The 18,864-nt window shown below is 43.1% G+C and overlaps 1 protein-coding gene across 1 annotated transcript in view; it reads left to right on the top strand.

The window, feature by feature from the left end:
* Positions 1-1,159: 1,159 nt before the first annotated feature.
* MORC1 (MORC family CW-type zinc finger 1) overlaps positions 1,160-18,864 on the top strand; it is a 149,435-nt gene continuing 131,730 nt past the window's right edge. The window contains exons 1-4 of the mRNA XM_084800473.1: positions 1,160-1,283; positions 6,913-6,966; positions 11,975-12,009; positions 15,838-15,906. Coding sequence (XP_084656599.1) covers positions 1,222-1,283; positions 6,913-6,966; positions 11,975-12,009; positions 15,838-15,906 — 220 coding nt within the window. The 5' untranslated portion in view covers positions 1,160-1,221. The remainder of the gene's footprint in view (positions 1,284-6,912; positions 6,967-11,974; positions 12,010-15,837; positions 15,907-18,864) is intronic.

Genomic DNA, 18,864 nt, shown 5'->3' with positions numbered 1-18,864 from the left:
TGATTACTCCACATTTAACAGTTTTGTTTCTATTTTTTGAGGGCTTTATTGCCTGGATGACACTTCGAAATCACAAAACGTCTACCTCAGACTCCACTCAATACAATCACCTTTCCGACTTTGAGAACAGCGCGTGAAGTATTTACGGAGTAGAACCGGACCAAGTTAGCCTCCACACAAAGTAGCCTTAGCCTTTGAGTCAGTCTGACTATATCGCAGGGGTCAAGAGGTCAAGTCACCTCCTAGCCTGTCAATCCTGTCCCTCTAGCGTCCTTGACGAACGCTACTTCCCCTTGGGTTTCGGTGACTCAGAAGTCAGTGATCTGGCGAGAATGCTGACGGAATCTGGACACAGGCCAGCACATCAAATAGCTGAATGCAGGTGTGCCAAAGGGAGAACGCTTGTGACTCCTCCAGGTGGCGACGGCTGTTCACATGGAGGGAAATGCCTGCACGTTGCAGCCAGTCTATTTTTTTTTTTTTTTGTTTTGTTTTTTTGTTTTTCAAGACAGGGTTTCTCTGTGTAGCCTTGGCCATCCTGGACTCACTTTGTAGACCAGGCTGGCCTCGAACTCACAGTGATCCACCTGCCTCCGCCTCCCGAGTGCTGGGATTAAAGGTAAATTCTGCTCTCTGTCACCTGTTCTTCCTTTTGTTTGCCATTTTCTCTTTTCCCTTCCAAGTGCAGAAAACTTAAATACCCTAAAGATCCCAGAGTGCAAGTGAACCGCTCAAGAGAGGACAAACGACTTTTACCTCTCCTGATCTCATGCCGTGCACTCAGCTAGAACCGAGGGAGGGGTAGAGAGGCGTGGGGGGAGGGCAAGGGCTCTCACTTCTGAAAAGAAGCCAAGCCCAGATGCTGATGAAGTGATCAAGAACCCCCCAGAAGGGCCTACTATAGTGGCATGGGCCTTTAATTCCAGCACTTGCAGGGCAGAGGCAAGCGGATCTCTGTGGGCTCGAGGCCAGCCTGGGCTACGAAGAGAGACCCAGCCTGAAAACAAGCACAACAACGTCCTGGAGAACTAAGTGCAGGGTGAGTTTTGCACTGAGGACACCAGGGGGCACATGTCTCTGTCTGGCTGATGCTCTGCGCATGCGCGTACGTGCGCATGCGTGGGCGCGTGCGGGCGTGGGCGCGCGTGGGCGTGGGCGTACAATTTCGGACCAGACGCAGACACCAGTGTCTCCAGTTGTTTGCAGTTCGTGCCCGAGGACATGGACAAATATGCCTCGCTGCAGAGGGCTAAACTGCATCTGGATTTTATCCACGCAAACTCGTAAGTTTCCAAAGAGATCGGAAAGGGATAGTTTTTGTCCATATGCCACCACCATATTCAGCAGGAAAAAAGCTTAATGCACGTGTTAGGACTGATTTAAGAATGTATTTATGCCGCATGTGAGTACTTATTGGGGGAAGTAATAACTTTGCTTTTGGGGGGACAGACCGAATCATTGTAATGCTCTTTAGTTAAAACCAAGTGGAAAGATGGTCCCATAACCATCACTTAACAAACTTAAATGTTGGCCAGCAGATTAGAACTCTTTACTTCTCACCCTCTCTATTTTTATTCGTATGCGCAGGAGGACACTGTAAAAAGTCATGTTGCTTTACAGAGTAATCCGAGTGTGTAGATATCAGTAGCTGTGGACAGTCATCCAGTAGTTTGTTTATATTTTTTCTTTTCTGTGACTGAGTAGTACACCTTCTTACTAGCTCTTAGGGTGCAGTCAGGCAGGAGAGATGACTCAGCAGCAGTTAAGAACACTGGCTTCTCTTCCAGAGGACCAGGATTCAATTAGAAGCATCCGCAGGGGGGCTCGCAACCCTCTGTAACTCCTAACATCATCTTCTGTCCTCCCTGGCCAGTAGGTGTGCACCAAAACATTCTTACACTCAAAATTGAAAATATAAAAGAGTTGAGTGTAGTGGAGCATGCCTTTAGTGCCAGCACTTGGGAGGCAGAGGCAGGAGGATCACTGTGAGTTTCAGGCCAGCTTGGTCTACAAAGTGAGATTCAGGACAGCCAGGTCTACACACACAGAAAACCTATCTCTAGAACAAAACAACACACACACACACACACACACACACACACACACACACACAAAGAAGAAGAAGAAGAAGGAGAAGAAGAAGAAGAAGAAGAAGAAGAAGAAGAAGAAGAAGAAGAAGAAGAAGAAAGAAACAAAGAAAATAGTCCAGTTTGTTCTTAACTATGACAATTTATAAAGGCTCTCTAAGTGCTGTTTAAAATTTGAGGCAATACAGAACTACAAATGAAGATACAAATCTGTCTGTGTTGGTATGTCTTTAGTTCTTCCTATGCATGTATGACTGTCATATAAAGTTGATGAAGGAGTTAGAGTCAGAGATGAACAAGAACAATAACAGAGATCAGTTACGACCGTGAGCGATGACACAGAGTGGAGCAAAGCAAGGTCATGACGCTACTTAGATGGGTACACCACTTACATTATAAACAGCTTTTTTTCTGGAACTTTCCAACTAATGTTTTTGGAGCGATACTGACAAAGGGTGAGGAAAATTCACAGGAAGTGAAGCCATGGATAAGAGAAGGCTACCACAGTCAGATTGCAGAGGCAAATGACTGAGGGTTTTGTGTGTGTGTGTGTATATATGCCATTTGTCACTTTGAGTTTGGCACAGTACAGCAGTGAGTGATGTGTCCCTCCTATGGTGTGTTGGTGTTTAGGAATTACCTAGTCATTTGTGTTCACTCAAAGTACCGGCTGTTATGATGAAGGGAACAAGTCTGAACCATGTCAGCAGAGGTGTAAGGAAAGCCAGGGAAGGGGTGGCCTGTGTTGTGTTGTCTGGAGATTCTTAGGTAGCTGAGAATAGGCGATGTCAAGCAGAAATTTGCCTGCTCTGGAGGATGCTCTCAAGCAGGAAAGTCGGGTCCACCAGACAGAAGACGAATGGAGAGAAACAGCTTTGAGTGAGTTTAAGAAAAAGCGTGAGCTAGCAGTGGGAGGACTGTGGTTTTTATGGTGGAGAAGCACCCCGCCTTTGTTGCGTATAGCTCTTGTTGCTGTTGAGTCCCGTGTCCCCACTCTCCCACATCCTGCCCTGTGATGCCAACTTCTGCAGCCCTGTTTGCAGCATAACAAAGAGGACAGCATGATGTCACCCAAAACAGAGTGATACCTCTTCCATTCCCTTTCATCCGTAAAAGCAGGAGTAAACCCTTTTGCTTGGCATTTAAAATAGGGTTTTCTTGTGTTAGCCAGGGTGATCCAGTTTTGGGGTTTCTATATTCAACATGCAGTCTCCACACCCTAGAACCATACCCTATGGCTCAGCTCATGCTTTCTTGAGGCACAATTTCTCTAAGGAATAATTCTTTCCATCCTTGTTGCCACTGACTTTAATCCAATCCACAGTTTGCCTTTTCTGAACCACCCTCTCTTAACTGGTTGCTGTGCTTTCCACCCCAGCTCCGCCCAACCCAAGTTTTCTAAAGCTTCCAGGGTAAGCTTTTGAAAAGTGAACCAGACATGATCTCCTCCTAGATTATGACTTGAATTCCAAGATGTATACTGGGGGGACATGGCAAATGCTTACAAAAATCTCTTGACTGGGGGCTGGAGAGATGGCTCAGAGGTTACAAGCACTTACTGCTCTTCCAAAGGTCCTGAGTTCAATTCCCAGCAACCACTTAGTGGCTCACAACCAGCTATAATGAGATCTGGTGCCCTCTTCTGGTGTGTAGGTGTACATGCAGGCAAGAACACTGTACACATAATAAATAAATCTTTAAAAAAATCTCTTGAATGAGCTAGCACAGGAAGTCACATGGCAGTTTGGGTCAGAATTTTTACATTTTGAAGAGCCAGGGACATACCTTAGTATTAAAAGGCTTGCCAAGAGTTCCTCATGAGTTGGTTATGTATTTAATTTTAATTCAAAAAATTATAAATGAATACATAAATATAGTGTGTGTGTGTGTGTGTGTGTGTGTGTGTGTGTGTGTGTGTGTGTGTATACAGGTGTCCATAGAGATCAGAAGAGGATGTCAGATCCCTCAGAACTAGAATTAGTAGCAGTTATAGCACCCCATTTGGATGCTGTGAACCGAATTCAAGCTCAGACTCTTTAGTCGAAAAGAGCGGCAAGTTGCCTTGAACCACTGGGCCATTATCTCCAGCTCCTGTGTTTTACTTTTAAATTCGCTGGGAGGGCTTGTGCTTTCAAGCGATGGTTTTGTAGAGCACATCTTCCATTTAAGATAGTGTTTCATATTTTTATACTCATTTCTTTCAGTGAAGGCTGGCTCTCTATTAACAAGAGAATTTTGGTGTTTTTAAAAAACTAATTTAAAAATAGGCTACAGGATACTGAGTCTAATAAGGTGTTTTACACATACACGTCACTGTGCTTTGTCTATTGATCTCCCCTCATGACACTCTCTAGTCCTCCGTCCTCCTCCTGTCAGTCTCCCTCCTCCCCCTTCTAGATTGTAAATATGAGAGAGAAACCACATAAAATTTCTCTCATCTTCAGTCCCCTATCACTCTCCCATTCTTCCTTTCCCAGTACTTATGTTTTTTTTTAAAGATTTATTTATTTATTTTTATGTATATGAGCACCTGATTTGCATGTACACCTGCATGCCAGAAGAGGACATCAGATCTCATTAGAGATGGCTGTGAGCCACATGTGGTTGCTGGGAATTGAACTCAGAACCTCTGGGAGAGCAGCCAGTGCTCTTAACCACTGAGCCATCTCTCCAACCCCTGTTCCCTGCCCCGTGTACTTATTTTTAAATAAATTACTAATTTAAAAATGAATTGATTCAGATGTGTGTCTCTTAGCATCTGTGTTTGAACTTTAAATTTCAAACAAACAAAAAAAAACCAGGGTTATGCTGTGTAGTTTCTTTTTTTGGTGTTTTGTTTGTTTGTTTGTTTGTTTTTTGAGACAGGGTTTCTCTGTGTATCCTTGGCTGTCCTGGAACTCACTCTCTAGACCAGACTGGCTTTGAACTCAAAGGTAGTCTGCTTCTACCTCCCAAGTGCTGGGATTAAGGCATGTGCCACCACCACCTGGCCTATATATCTTCTTAAAAACATTTTAAACTAAGATGCTGCAGAAGGCACCACATTTTTAAGCATTACAATCATGCTTTGTTGTTTCCCTTCTACAAGTGTGTGTGTGTGTGTGTGTGTGTGTGTGTGTGTGTGTGTGTGTGTGTATGTAAATGTCTCTTTGGCTTCGGCTCCATGTTTACTACACATAAAGGGAAGATTGCAAGCTGGATTTTCCCTAATGGTGTGCTAAGGTTGATGATGGCTGGAGTGGCCACACCAGGCAGTGGAAGGCATGTAACCCTGAAGGAGCCTTTCCGCCCTGAAAGTGTTGGAAATAGAGAACCAGTGAAAGTCCACCATGTTCTGGAGGGAAGCTGGCGTTAGGGCCCAGGAGAGAGACCATAGGTATATGGGACGCTCCCTAAGAGTGCATGGAAAGTATGTCATACTGCATTGGAAGGCTCCACAGACAGTGGGGTGAACAGGGCACCTGCTAACTTCTGTATCCACAGGTTTTTAATAAATATTAGCAAAAAATAATTTGTTCTTAAATACTATTATTTAATAAAACAATTAGGAAAAAAGCCACTTGGATACATATTTACAAAGAAAATTTAAAAGGCCAAAGTGTTTTGTAGCAATAATACATTCCTTTTACTAGGATATTTTTGTAGAATATGTCTATAGAACAAAATATAATGATATGAATCTATGAACCTTTCCAGTGGAGCCTTTTTCGTCGTATGCTAACAAAATATTAACAGTGAAACAAACTAAGGGCTGAGAGATGGCTCTGGGGAGTTAAGAACACTGTTCTTACAGAGGACCGCAGTTCCATTCCTAACACCCACATGGTGGCTCACAGCTATCTGGAACTCCAGTACTAGGGGATCTCACACCCTCTCCTGGTCTCTGCAGGAACCAGACATTCACATGGTACATGCATTTACATGTTAACAAAACATGCATACATGTAAAAATATAACCAGAATAAATCTTAAGAAAATAACCTGGGCAGTGGTGGAGTACACCTACAATCCCAACACTCAGGAGGTAGAAGCAAGTGGATCTCTTGAGTTCAAGGCTAGCCTGGTCTACAGAGTGAGTGAGTTTCTGGAGAGCCAGAAAAACTCTGTCTCGAAAAAGTCCAGAAAAAAAAAAACTTAAAAAAGTAAAATTAACCAAAAAAAAAAAAAAAAAAGTGTTCATACCTCAGCCTTGCAAAACACAGATTCTCTTTCAGAGTCTTGACTGCTGAGTAAGTTGTTTTTGAGATAGTTTTAACTAACTTTAATTAAAATAGAATTCAGCATATATGTGGTACACACTCATATGCATTATATGTATTTTTAGGTAAATGTAATTACCCCCTGTGTCTTTTTCAAGCATCCTTAATGCCGTTTCCCCCTCCTCCCTCCCTCCCTCCCTCTCCTCCTGTATAGTTCTCCCTCCCCATGTCCATGATTAAATCCCCATCCCCTCTTAGTTGGGGAACTGTCTAGAGCTGGAGAGCCGTTGACTGTATCTTTTTTTTTTAATTGAAAAACAAAATCATTCATATTACATCTCAATTGCTATCCCATCCCGTGCATCCTCCCATTCCTCCCTTCCTCCCGCTTTCACCTCATTCCCCTTCCCTATGACTGACTGAGGGGGACCTCCTCCCCCTGAATATGATGCTAGAGTATCAGGTCTCTTCTTGGTAGCCTGCTATCCTTCCTCTGAGTGCCATCAGGCCTCCTCATCAAGGGGACATAGCCAAATATGGGGCAGCAGAGTTCGTGTGAAACTTTGGCTGTGTCTTAAGCGTCACCGTGCTTCACCTTTTTTGTTCTCCCTTCCTCTCCCCAACAGTACAACTCACAGTTTCCTCTTTGGAGCTCTGGCCGAGTTGCTGGACAACGCAAGGTAAGATACATCAATGTGCAATAATCATGGAGGGAATTTCAAGACACAAATACAGCCTATATTTGAAATAAAACTATAAAGCCATTGAATCAGAAAAAAAAAGGTTAAAAGGACATGGCTGTTCCTATGGGGATGAAGGTTTTTTTTGTTTGCTTGTTGATACAAGGTAGAGCACAGACATAGGCAGAGCCATCTGAGAGAGTTCAGAGTGAACGTAACTGAGCCATGTGGGGAGAGGGGAGAGGGGCAGCCAGGAGCCAAAGTGTCCAGGAGGGAGCCAGGAGACCAGGCCATCAAGAGACTGGCATTGCCAAAAATGGCTGGGTTATAGAGGGAAGAGCAGCTGGGGAAGGACAGCCCAGCCCCACTGGGCTGGAGAGTTGATGGTAGTGGCCAGAGCATGCCATCCAGGAGGGCCTGGTAACAGGGAGGGAGGCTGGTGGCCAGAGTCCACCTAGGTAAATTAATAGGCACCTGTTAGGCATTTGTCCCAAATGAGAGAGCTATTTGCCTTTACTTAATTTGTGTTGGCCTACCTGGAGCTCTGGGAACCTACATGTCTGTTTTTTCTATTAGCAGTTGTGTAAAAGCAGATACTCACTTGGCTGTTTCTTGAGTTACAGATCAGTCAGTGTATGCTGTGTCTTTACGTTTACTCAAATTGGCTATGAAGGTAGTTGTACCCATGAGTAGCTGCTGCTTATGTCTTCCTGTATGTCATGTGATTTTTACATGCTTTATATATGTATATGAGCATATCCTAGCTGGCTTCCTGTTGCTGTGACAACACAGACGCCAAAAGCAACTTGATGGGAAGGGAGCTTCCTTGGCTTCCACTTCCAAGTCACAGTCCATCACTGCAGGAAACGCAGTCAGGAATCTAGAGGCAGGAAGTGAAGCAGGAACCATGGGGAAGTGCTGCTTCCTTACTGACCTGCTCCGCTGGCCGTTTTCATTCCGCTGAGACTCCTCTGATCAGGGCTGTGCAGCCCACAGTGGGGCTGGCGCCTTCTACATTAACCAGTCAGCCATCAACAAATGTCACCCAAAGGCATGCCCACAGGGCCTTCTGATAGAAGTTTCTCACTTGAGGCTCCCTCTTCTTGAGCGTGTCTAGTTGACAACCAACACTTGCCATCACATAACTGATCCATCTCTTAGTGTCACTCTGAGGTGGGGACCCTTATACCAGTTCTACAACACGTAAGCATGTCGTACAGGGTGATGGGGTGGTTTATTAATAGTTATGCCTTGCTATTTGGCACAATTGCTAAAAAGCTATTCAGTTGCTGTGTGTGCTAAAAGTTATTCAATAGCCATGTGGCTTACAGAACCCAGAGCCACATTTTACGAAGTATTGAGGCGGAAGTAACCTTTTATCAATTTCAGGTCCATCCTGTAATGTGTCTGGGGAGACCTGGGAAAGACTCAGGCTCTGTAGCATTGAGACATGGTCTCATTAGGCAGCACAGCCTGCTTCAAGCTTCCTGTGTAGTCCAGCTTGGCTTCAAATTCATGATGGTCTGGCTTGTCTCAGCCTCCTATGTGTGGGGATTGTGGGAACATACCACCACACCTAGCTCAGACCTCCAGTTCTCAGCTCAAACGGATACTGACTTGTTTATATTTCTCTGTCGGACAAAACTGCTTTTACCTTCTCTGTAACAACAGAAGCCCACCTAAGAAACAGCCTGCCGTTGTCAGCTGAAGACTCTTAATGGGGGTGGGGTGGGGGCTAATTGCCTATCCCTAGGTGATAACTGATCAGCAACTTGAGTTTGCCTCTCAGTTCGGACCTTAGCACCCGTAGAGTGTAGTAATTAGCTGGCTACTCAGGAATTCCTCCCAGCACTAAGGAGGCAAAACCTGCCAACACTCTTTCAAATTCTCTCTGTAAGGTAGAAAACAAAAGAAGAAAATAAATTGTTCAGTCATGGAGCACAGAATTCAAGAGGGGCGGGACCAGGACCAAAGGTAACTGTGTAGTTTGGGGTGCCTGCTGCTCTGGCAAGATTGTCCCATACTCTTAGATTCTAATTGCTGCAGAAAGTTCCATTTTTCAGGAGCTTCATTATCTCTTAACTCCGAAAGAACACATTAGTGTGCTTTCCCAGCTCTCTCGTCTGTGTTTCACATATTCATTTGACCAAGAAGGGTTGGTAAAAGCAGAGAGGAAAGCAGCGAGATCAGTTCACACAGCAGAGGATGGTCAGGCCGACTGGGGAATGAAACACAGGCTTGAGTTCCGGACAGAGAGGGATGATGGAGAAAACAGCTGTCAGGGGTGCCTTTCTGAACCTCCAGTACCTTGGCCAACTTTGTCTGATCTCTTGTTTGTTTCCAGTGAAAAGTTCACACGGAGCTTACAAAGAAAAGGAAGAAAGGTTCAAGTAGCCCGAGGGGCCTGAGAGCGGGCTTGTGTAGTACAGGACTTACTTTGTCAGCACAAGAATTCTAGAGTCCAGATAGAAATGCCTGGTTTCATGGTGCAGTCATAAATACAGTGCTGGGGAAATGGGGACACCAGGATTCCCGAGCTCACTGGCCAGTCAGCCTATTCTAATTGGTGATGAGAAGTTTCTTTTTTTTTTTTTTTTTCTTTGAAAGAGGTGACTAGTGTTGTTGAAGATGGCGTGAGGTGTTCTCCACATGCCGGAACACTTGTGAACATGTATTTGCATGACCACATGACCACACACAATGTCCATCCATCTGTATGTGTGTGTGTGTGTGTGTGTGTGTGTGTGTGTGTGTGTGTGTGTGTGTCTGTCTGTCTGTCTGTCTTTCTCTCTGTCTCTTAGCTGAATGAAGGGAGATCAGATTAAAAAATCAGCTTTGTGTCTCCTACTTTTCTTGAAGCAACGGGAGAGGTAGTTTCCTTTAGACTACATCCCTCTGTGGATCAGGCGCTGGAGGAGGCAACAGCAGGTGTCTTCCTAGGATAGGGCTCCTCCTCATCCTTGCTCTATTCCCATGCTACCTGGACATCCCACGCTAGTCTTTTTTCTCTTTCTTTCTTTCTTTCTTTCATTTTTTTTTTGCTTTAATGGACACTGATATTTTCCACCCTTGCTTAGAAGTGGACATTAAACATCAAAAGAAAATGCACTTTTGATATTTTATTTAAGATGCTCAGCTGGCCTCCTGGAGGATTTTGTAAACATTCCTGTTACTCTAATAAATTATTTTACATCATATTCAAGACCTCAGTGATTTCCTGTGAGTGTAAAGATCAGAACTTATATGTCGTAAAAGACATATAGAGAAGAGAAAGGGAGGGTGGTAGCATAGAAAGGGATGGATAGAGGTGTGGCTAGTACAGTGATGATCCAAAGAGAGCATTTCCTGTGCTGAGGCAGAAACAGTGCACAGAGCATCTAAATGCTACATAAAGCATCTAGTGAACATTCTCTACAAACAGACCACCGTTTCTTTAAAGTCCTTGGTTTCTGCTGAGAGTATGGGGCAGTGGTAGAATGTTTGTTCTTATGTGTCTGGCCCCTTATTAGATATCTAACACACAAGAGACCAAAAACACCCTAACAAACAAACCCATCAACTTCTGAGTTCAGTACAATGGCGTTTACTGAGCACAGGTGTGTCCGCGGGTCCTGGTAAAGGCACAGCTGTGTGGTGGAAGTATTCATAGCTACACGGGACTGTAGTAAGGACTAGACCAGAGGCGAATGAAGTCCATAGCTCACTCAGTGCTTGCTTCCCATTGTAGGAGATACTTAAGAAATGGCAGGGATTCCTGCATATTTTCTATATAACAAGAACCTGAAAGTATTTTTAGCTATAGGAAAAAAAGCAAACGCGGCTCATTTCCTGGCTGGCAGAGTGACTGCGGCATGCCTCCTCTCGGCTTATGGTGTGAGACTGGCAGGTATTTCTGGGGAGACTTGAGTTCCCCATCACTGCTTATACCCACTACAGACCCTCAGTATCTTGTTGTCTCTTGGGTCTACACAGAGCATCTGCACCGAGCTGATGCAGCCCCAGCCTTCTCCTTAGGCTCCCTTCCCTTGGCACAGGTTCCTCCTCATCAGCTGGGACCCCCTCTCTCATTGCCCTTGTCTCTGCTCTCACACCTGATACGGAAGCCAAGATCTTGGGGACCTTCCTCCTTTGCTTTGCTTCCTCCTTTTTTGCTTCTACAAATCCTGAAATACAAAGAAAGGCCATGAATTTACAACACTGAGAAGATAAGAAGGGGGAAAAAAGAAAAGAAAAGAAAAGAAAAGCCCAGAAAATCATTGGTAATTTCCTAGAGCAGGAATCAGATTTTTTTTCTGTGAAAGACTAGAAAATAAGTATCTTTGTTTCTGAAATGAGTCACTTCTGCCGATGTAGGGCCAAGAAAACCATAGTCAGTACTTAAATGAACAGGTATGCTTGTGTTCTAATAAAACTTTATCTATAAAACAGTTGGTGAGCCAGACTGTGTCCACATGTCATAGTTCACCTTTACAGAGAAAACCTTTATTAACATTCTGAGGGTTGGGTAAAGTGTTTTCTCAGCATGTGTGAGGCCTGGGGCCCTACCCCCACCATTGCAAAGAAATTCATTTTATTTGAACATGTATATAATATATGCTGTTAAAAATATGGTCATATGGTACAAATGACATAGTATTTTCCCTTTTCTTTTCAATCTTTCAACTGAAAGTCATCCTATGGCTTTTTATTATTCTCCAGGACATTTAAAAATATAAGTACTATATTTATATTCATTTGAACCTCTTTATAAGTATCACTAAATTCCATCTCCAGTCTTTTAAGTTACTGAGTTTTAGCTTTTGTAATATTCCTAAATTATGGGTGACAACAGCTCTTTGTATATAAATGCACAGTGAACCATCTTAGAAATTGATCTTAAGTGATTTATGACTTCTGTATTGTTTTTATATCTGACAATAGGCTACACCTCACATAAGCTAGGGAGACTAATGCTATTTTTAAGGTACAATTTTTCTGTGAATCAGTGTTATTTTTGTATTGTTTCCAGAGATGCTGGGGCTGTAAGACTTGACGTGTTTTCAGGTGAGCATGCATTTCCCTTCTTTTTCCTTCTAAGAAAATGCCTGTAGCTACTTTGCTTCTATTTTATTTCACCAAATCACACCACATTCTGTAGATTTTTAATGTAATCTCAGTGCTTTGTGAACACAGTGACCCTGTGGGAAGCCAGCCTGAGAAATGTATACTCAGAGCATTAAATTGCTCAGTTACTGAAGGGCTTGTTTACAGAATGATGTCTTTTAGAGTTCTGTGAGAACCTCTGAGTGATTTGGAGCCATTAATTTGTTTGCCACGAGAAGCAGCTTTACTTTAAAAATCACATTAATGTAATAGTTATTCATAATTAAGCATACATGATGTCTGGCTCACCACAGTTTAAAAAACGCGTGAGAATGTGGCACAGATAATTGTCTACCTGTTACAAAGCACAAACCAAGCGTATTTTCTTTATTGATGCCATTTGTGGTCCCTCGGTGTTTTGTGCTCATATTAGTTGGTCTTCGTGGATGATGATGCTAATGACATTAGTTTCTGTGATGCAGCTGATGCGGCCTTCCTACACCAACACAACCATCATCCTGTTAGTTTTGATCGCACATGAGAGGATGTTGTCTGTGATGTGATTCCATCTCTGTGCAAAACCCGTCTCACATCACTTCTCTTTTCTGAACAGGCTAAAATGAGTGTTTAGGGCTCATAAGATATGTAGGCATTGAAACCCCAAAACAGGGGACACAATAAATGATTCTCTCTTCATGTTCCTGTTCAAATTAGGAAAAGTTTGAGAAATAAATGAACAAACGAGTTTCTGTCGCTGAGACATAATACTAGGAGAGGGTGTGTAGGTTTTGTTTTGTTTTGTTTTTGTTTTTTAAAGAAAGTAAATGTACTCACAGGTCCAATGTTAGGATTAGATGATCACAATTGGAAAAATAATAGAAAGCATTCAGATACCCAATGACGTGGGAGTATTAAGAAGGCTTCTAGAAGAAATCTTAATACTAACTCACCTGAAAGGAAAATGGACATGGGTTGGTGCATCAGGCATGTGGAGGGTATGTGCTGTGCATCCGGCCTGAGGAGATACTTAAGATTAGTTCAGGGAAAGTATTTTTGTGTGGCATTGTAGTCAAGCGAGGGATGGCAAAGCTTGGAGTTGGAGAGGTAGTGGAAGCAGCCATGATGGAGAAGTATATCTGATATATGGCTTGGATTTTTTTTTTTCCTTGAGAGCAGTGGGAAGTCAGGACAGGATTTAAAGAGGAGCGGTGACATGAGGAGCTGACCCAAACCAGGCTGCACATTGTGAATCGGGGAATAAAGAAATTGGGAGCTGTTGCTGTCATTCAGAAAATCCACATTTTCTGAGTGAAACCAACACAGCAGAACAGAGTAGTCTAATCCCAGAGGCAGTGAGAAGTAGAGACCCAGGACACCGAGGGCGCATGTCCAGGTAGCGAGGGGGCGGAGAACTTGATAGCGCGGAAGTTTTGACTTGGCCAAAGCCTGGTGTAAACGGGAAACATTAGAGAAAGGACTAAGTCTCGTGGATGTGATGTTTCCTCAGGGAAATAGGTGATTAGCAGGTGATAGAAATCCGAGCCCCATACCTTTTAAAGAAAGATTTATTTTTATTGCTTTGTAAAAATTACTTGTGTATGTATTCCTCTGTGTGTGCGGGATTTGTGCATGGGAGCGAGGGTGCCTGCAGAATCCAGAAACGAATGTTGGATTCCCCTAGAGCTGGAGTTACAGGCAATCTTGAGCTGTCTGAGGTTGGTGCTGGGAACCAGATGTGAGTCCCCCCTCTCCCCGCCTCCGCCCCGCCCCTAAGAGCAGCACGTGGTCTAAGCCACTGGGGCGTCTCTCTAGCTCCAGACTGATTACTTTGAGGCTGTCTCCGTGTAGATAGTAGAGATGCCTACATCTTTGAGGTCACATCTATTTGTCCCTAAGCCCTCAATGTTCATATGAATATATGTCTTTGGTGTGTCTGTCTTGGGAATCTTTGTCTTTCTAAGCTGTTTTTGGAAGAAATGTATTTTTGTGTCTGCTGGCTTCTTCCATAAGTTATTATATTTTAAAATCTTCAAATTTGGCTGTGGTTACTCTCTATAGTGCAGCTGAGGCTAAGGAATGTCCTGGGCCAGGTGCCTCTCAGTCCTGGATGACAAGGAATAATGAGGAACAGCTCTTAGCATGAGTACAAAGTCAAGTTACTATGAGTCCCCACAAATTAGTTTTATGGTTTGAATGTGGTTTGTCCTCTGTGGGCTCCCATCTTAGACACTTAGTCTTCAGTGGATAGCAATAAGGGATAATGGGATGTTGAAGGTCAAGGCTAGTTGGGAGGGTGATACAAGTATTGGGGAATATCATCCTCAAAAGAGATTAATGTTGTTCTAAGTAGGTTGTCATGCAGTTTGACTCTGGGCTCCTGGCTTCTTGACTCGCCACGTGGTCAGATGCCACATGTCCTTGCATTTGGTCTTCCCACTGGCATTTGGTATACCCGATACCACGAAGTCCTTTTTTTTTTTTTCTCGGGACAGGGTTTCTCTGTGTAGCCTTGGCTGTCCTGGTCTCCCTTTGTAGACCAAGCTGTCCTCAAACTCACATCAATTCCCCTGCCTCTGCCTCCTGAGTGCTGGGATTAAAGGTGTGTGCCACGAAGTCCTTACAGAACTGAGCAGAAAGTGCCACCAATCTCTTAGACCTGCAGAATCATGAGATAAATAGTTTTCTTCTCATAAATTATCCGGTCTCGGGTATTTTGTTCTAGTAACAAAATTGGGTTAACAAAACTGGGTGTGTCTTTTCGATATTTATTTGTCGGCCATCTTGAACACTGCCTCAGTTCTAAATTTGAATTATAATTGGACTGTGAATACATAGGTTGATTTAGATATGCTAAAAAACTCAATTCATGGCAACATAAAGCATGTTGATGATGGTCTGAGGACTAAGACATGGCGATTGGGTATGGAAAGAGGAAATACTTGGGGTATTGGATATTCTCTCTGCATGGATTGTGATGCTTTTACCCATATGACAAAATTAATTAAATTATATACTTTAACTGTATGTTACTTATTGTGCATATGTTATTCCTCAGCAGCGTTATTATTTAAAAAGGAAATGTGTTAGTACTCATATGCAGCTGCTGAAATGATTTTCAGAGCCGGTTTGCAGACTGCACTAAAATTCATTTCATTAGTTTTAGTTACACCTTTAACATTTTAAACCGGAGACAAGATTATATAATTTAATGGCATCTCTTCATCACCAAAATTGGCTTCAAATGACTCTCCCCTTTCCAGAAATCAAAAGCATCATCAAGAAGCAAATATTTGCTGCTACAAAGTAACACTCACCAAAGGCTCTCAGAGGAATTAGCTACTTAGAAGGAAGCCTGATGAATTTAATAAGAATGGCCCAGATTTATGTTAGAATTGCTGCATTGTTGGCAGGGCATGGGGATGATCAAGTAGATAGACAGATGCTGGGGGTCTCCTCTCACCATCACCATCTTCCCCTCTCCCAGGGGACAATTACCTGAAGTTTAAAAGAACCAATCCAGGTCCTGAGCAGGGCCTGTCCTGCTGTATGCATAATTTATCTCCCTGCAGATATTGTGTGTTAATTTAAATTCTTTTGGCTGTGTGATTGTTTTTCCCCTGCAGTTTCTTAGGAAGCTATAGGCAAGGTTTCATCCCGAGCTGATCTCTATTCTGTACTTGGGGCTCCAAGCCTGCCATGGAGCAGGACGGATAATTATGGGAGCAGCATGACTTTCTGATGAACGAATTAAGCCCAGTATTTATTAGGAATAACTGCTTTGTCTTACAGTGGATAATGAAACACTACAGGGAGGATTCATGTTGTGTTTGCTGGATGATGGATGTGGCATGAGCCCTGGTAAGTTAATTTTCTACACACCTAACTGGCTGTGGAAGGAAGCAGTCTGCAAACCCAGAAAATAAATAAAAATAAATTGAACCACATATGTATTCCAACCAGAGATATAGAGCGATTAGGGCAAAGACATCGCAGACAACTTTTTTTTTTTTAATTTTATTTTTTAGGTTTAAATATTCTAGCTCACATAATAAATTCATTTTAACCATCTAAATCAAGACACAAAATGACTATACATACTATATATAGTCAGAGCACATGAAAGACAAATCATACTTGATTGTAAGACAAAAGCACCTGAAACGAGCAGATTACAAAAAGTAACTGAATAGACTCTGAGGTCTTTTACTTGCTCTTCTTTTAGCCCTGAGGCAATTTCCAATGCCTTTAGGCTGCTATTAATTTTCTGCATAACACACACACACACACACACACACACACACACACACACAGAGAGAGAGAGAGAGAGAGAGAGAGAGAGAGAGAGCCACAGACAGAGAGACAGAGAGTGTTTTTCCTTGTTTTTTTTCTCTTGTTCAAAGGTTTAGTTGCTTTGACTGAATTTTCCCACCATAGCAATACATCCATGATATATTTATGCATTTATCTTTGTATATTTAAGGGTAGCCCCTAGCCAGTGCATCACGGGAGCACAGTGCAGACTTTGGGCAGCTGGAACAATGTTCCCTCTGATCCTGACCGTGTGCTGTTGTGGATCTAATCCAGATTTCTTATAATGCTTTGTTTCCTAAGCTAGGGTTCTGACCACTTCGCTTAGAAAATGGCTAGGGAAACCCAGCAGGCTGGCAAGTTACACATGCATGGAAAGGGGGACCGTCACGTGGAGAACACCGAGAACATAAGCAAAGCAGCTAACTCTCCTTTAGCATTAATATCACCTCTTGTTCCCAAGGGCCACTGGGCAAGTTTAGAAAACGCCCCGCTGTGCCTCTCAGCAGCTTGTTCTTACTTTCTTTGGACAGCTTTCCTTGGTAAGGGGGGCTCTAGAGAACCACAGCAAAGAAAGTCTATTCATATCTCTCCTGAGTTGCAAGTTCATTTTCCCGAGTTCTTTGTTTGTTTGTTCGTTCATTAGTTTCCAGACAGGGTTTCTCTGTGTAGCTCTGGCTGTCCCGGAACTTGTTCTCTAGACCAGGCTGGCCTTGAACTCACAGAGATCCACCTGCTTCTGTCTCATGAGGGCTGGGATTAAAAGTGTGCACCATCACTGCCCAGCCATAAGTAGAAGGATGTGTGTGATACAGTCTGATCTCCTACAAGAGGATGCTGTCTTTCCTGGTAGGTCATTTACAAGAAGGGTAAACCGTTAAGAATCAGTTTTCAGGAGGAAACCGCACTAGTTGATACAGATACTGTCTGTCTCTGAGAGAATTTTTAAAAATTGTGGTACAGTAGTGTGTATTCGATGGAAGTTGTTGTGATCTTCTCTTGGGCTGGCAGTGTGTGCAGGCTATCCTCTTGGGATGTTGGGCATTGCCAGCAGGCCCCAACTCCTAGTCCACCACGGATCACAATGCTCCTCTGCGGTCTGTGCGGCTGAGCTGTGTTTATCAGTGACCAGGCATCTTACACATTCTCCTTTCGATATTTACCAGTTTGTCCTGGGTTTATTGGGATATGTATAACTCTGTAGCAGGATTCAAGGAGTATCTGTACATAGGAGAAAAAAAAACAGTATTGTTGAAAGAACAGATGTTTTTAAAAAAGCATTTGTTAGCTGTGCGTGGTGGCGCATGCCTTTAATCCTAGCACTTGAGAGCCAGAGGCAGGCAGATCACTGTGAGTTTGAAGCTAGCCTAGTCTACAAAGTGAGTTCAGGGTAGCCAAGGCTACCCAAAGAAACACTGTTTCAAGAAACAAAAAAAAAAAGCATTTGTTTTTTTACATTATCATTTGTTTTGTTACCAATTTATTTAGTAAATGTATAAGATAGTGTGCTTCTTAGTGATGTTTTCATGCATGTATAGCCTTGTGCATTTGCACTTTTACTTCCCCACCATCCTTGGTTACCCCCTTCTCCGTCCAAGTGGTCCTTCTTCTCCCTGCTTTCATGTAATATATATATTCATATTCATATTAACATATATGCATGTAATATATGAGTATGTGTACGCTTAAATCTGGGTTCTGCATATAAGAGAGAACAGTGACAGCTAGCTGTACATCTTTAGTGTGCCAGTTATTTTTTGTTAACTTGATACAAACCTTGTCAGGGAACAGAGACTCTCACTTGAGAGAACGCCTCTATAACATTGCCTATAGCTATGCCTGTAGGGCATTTTCTTGATTAATGATTGATGTAGGAGTGCCCAGACTGTTGGGAGTGGTGCCACCCATAGGTAGGTGGCTCTGGATGGTAGAAGAAAGCAGGGTGAGCAAGCTAGTGAAAAGCCGTCACCCAAGGTCTCTGCTCCAACTCTTCTGCTCGAACTCCTGTCTCCAGGTTCCTGCCTGGAGTTTCTGTCCTTATTCTCTTTGATGATGGATGGATGGGTGTGGAACTGTAAGCGAATAACCTCTCACCCCACCCGTATCCCAAGTTGTTTTGGGTCATGTCGTTTTTATTACAGCAATAGGAACCATAAGCACGACAACTGGAAATCAAGATATACATCAGAAATAATTTATCTTGGGTGACTGAAAATGCAAATATCTGTGGTCTAAATTGAGCTAGATCCTGCTTGACCCATAGAAGACTGATGTTATGATTTCCAGGATGGTTTTTTTCTCTTCGTTCTTCCACAGTCTTTCATAACAAATGCATCTGTGCTATGTCGCATTACTTTATCTTTGGTTTCTTTGTCTCGTTTTTCCCTTTGAGGCACTTTCGTCATAAAGTCCTGACTTGGCGGGAGCACACTGTTTAGACCAGGCTTTATATCTTTAACTTTAGCACAAACCAACTCAGAACAGATGCTCCAGTGCAGAGAAAACATT

The sequence above is a fragment of the Acomys minous genome (genome assembly GCF_964271855.1).
Source record: "Acomys minous genome assembly, chromosome: 11".
Lineage (NCBI taxonomy): Eukaryota > Metazoa > Chordata > Mammalia > Rodentia > Muridae > Acomys > Acomys minous.
The sequence above is the reverse complement of the archived record's forward strand: the minus strand, read 5'-3'. Positions and strand labels throughout refer to the sequence as shown.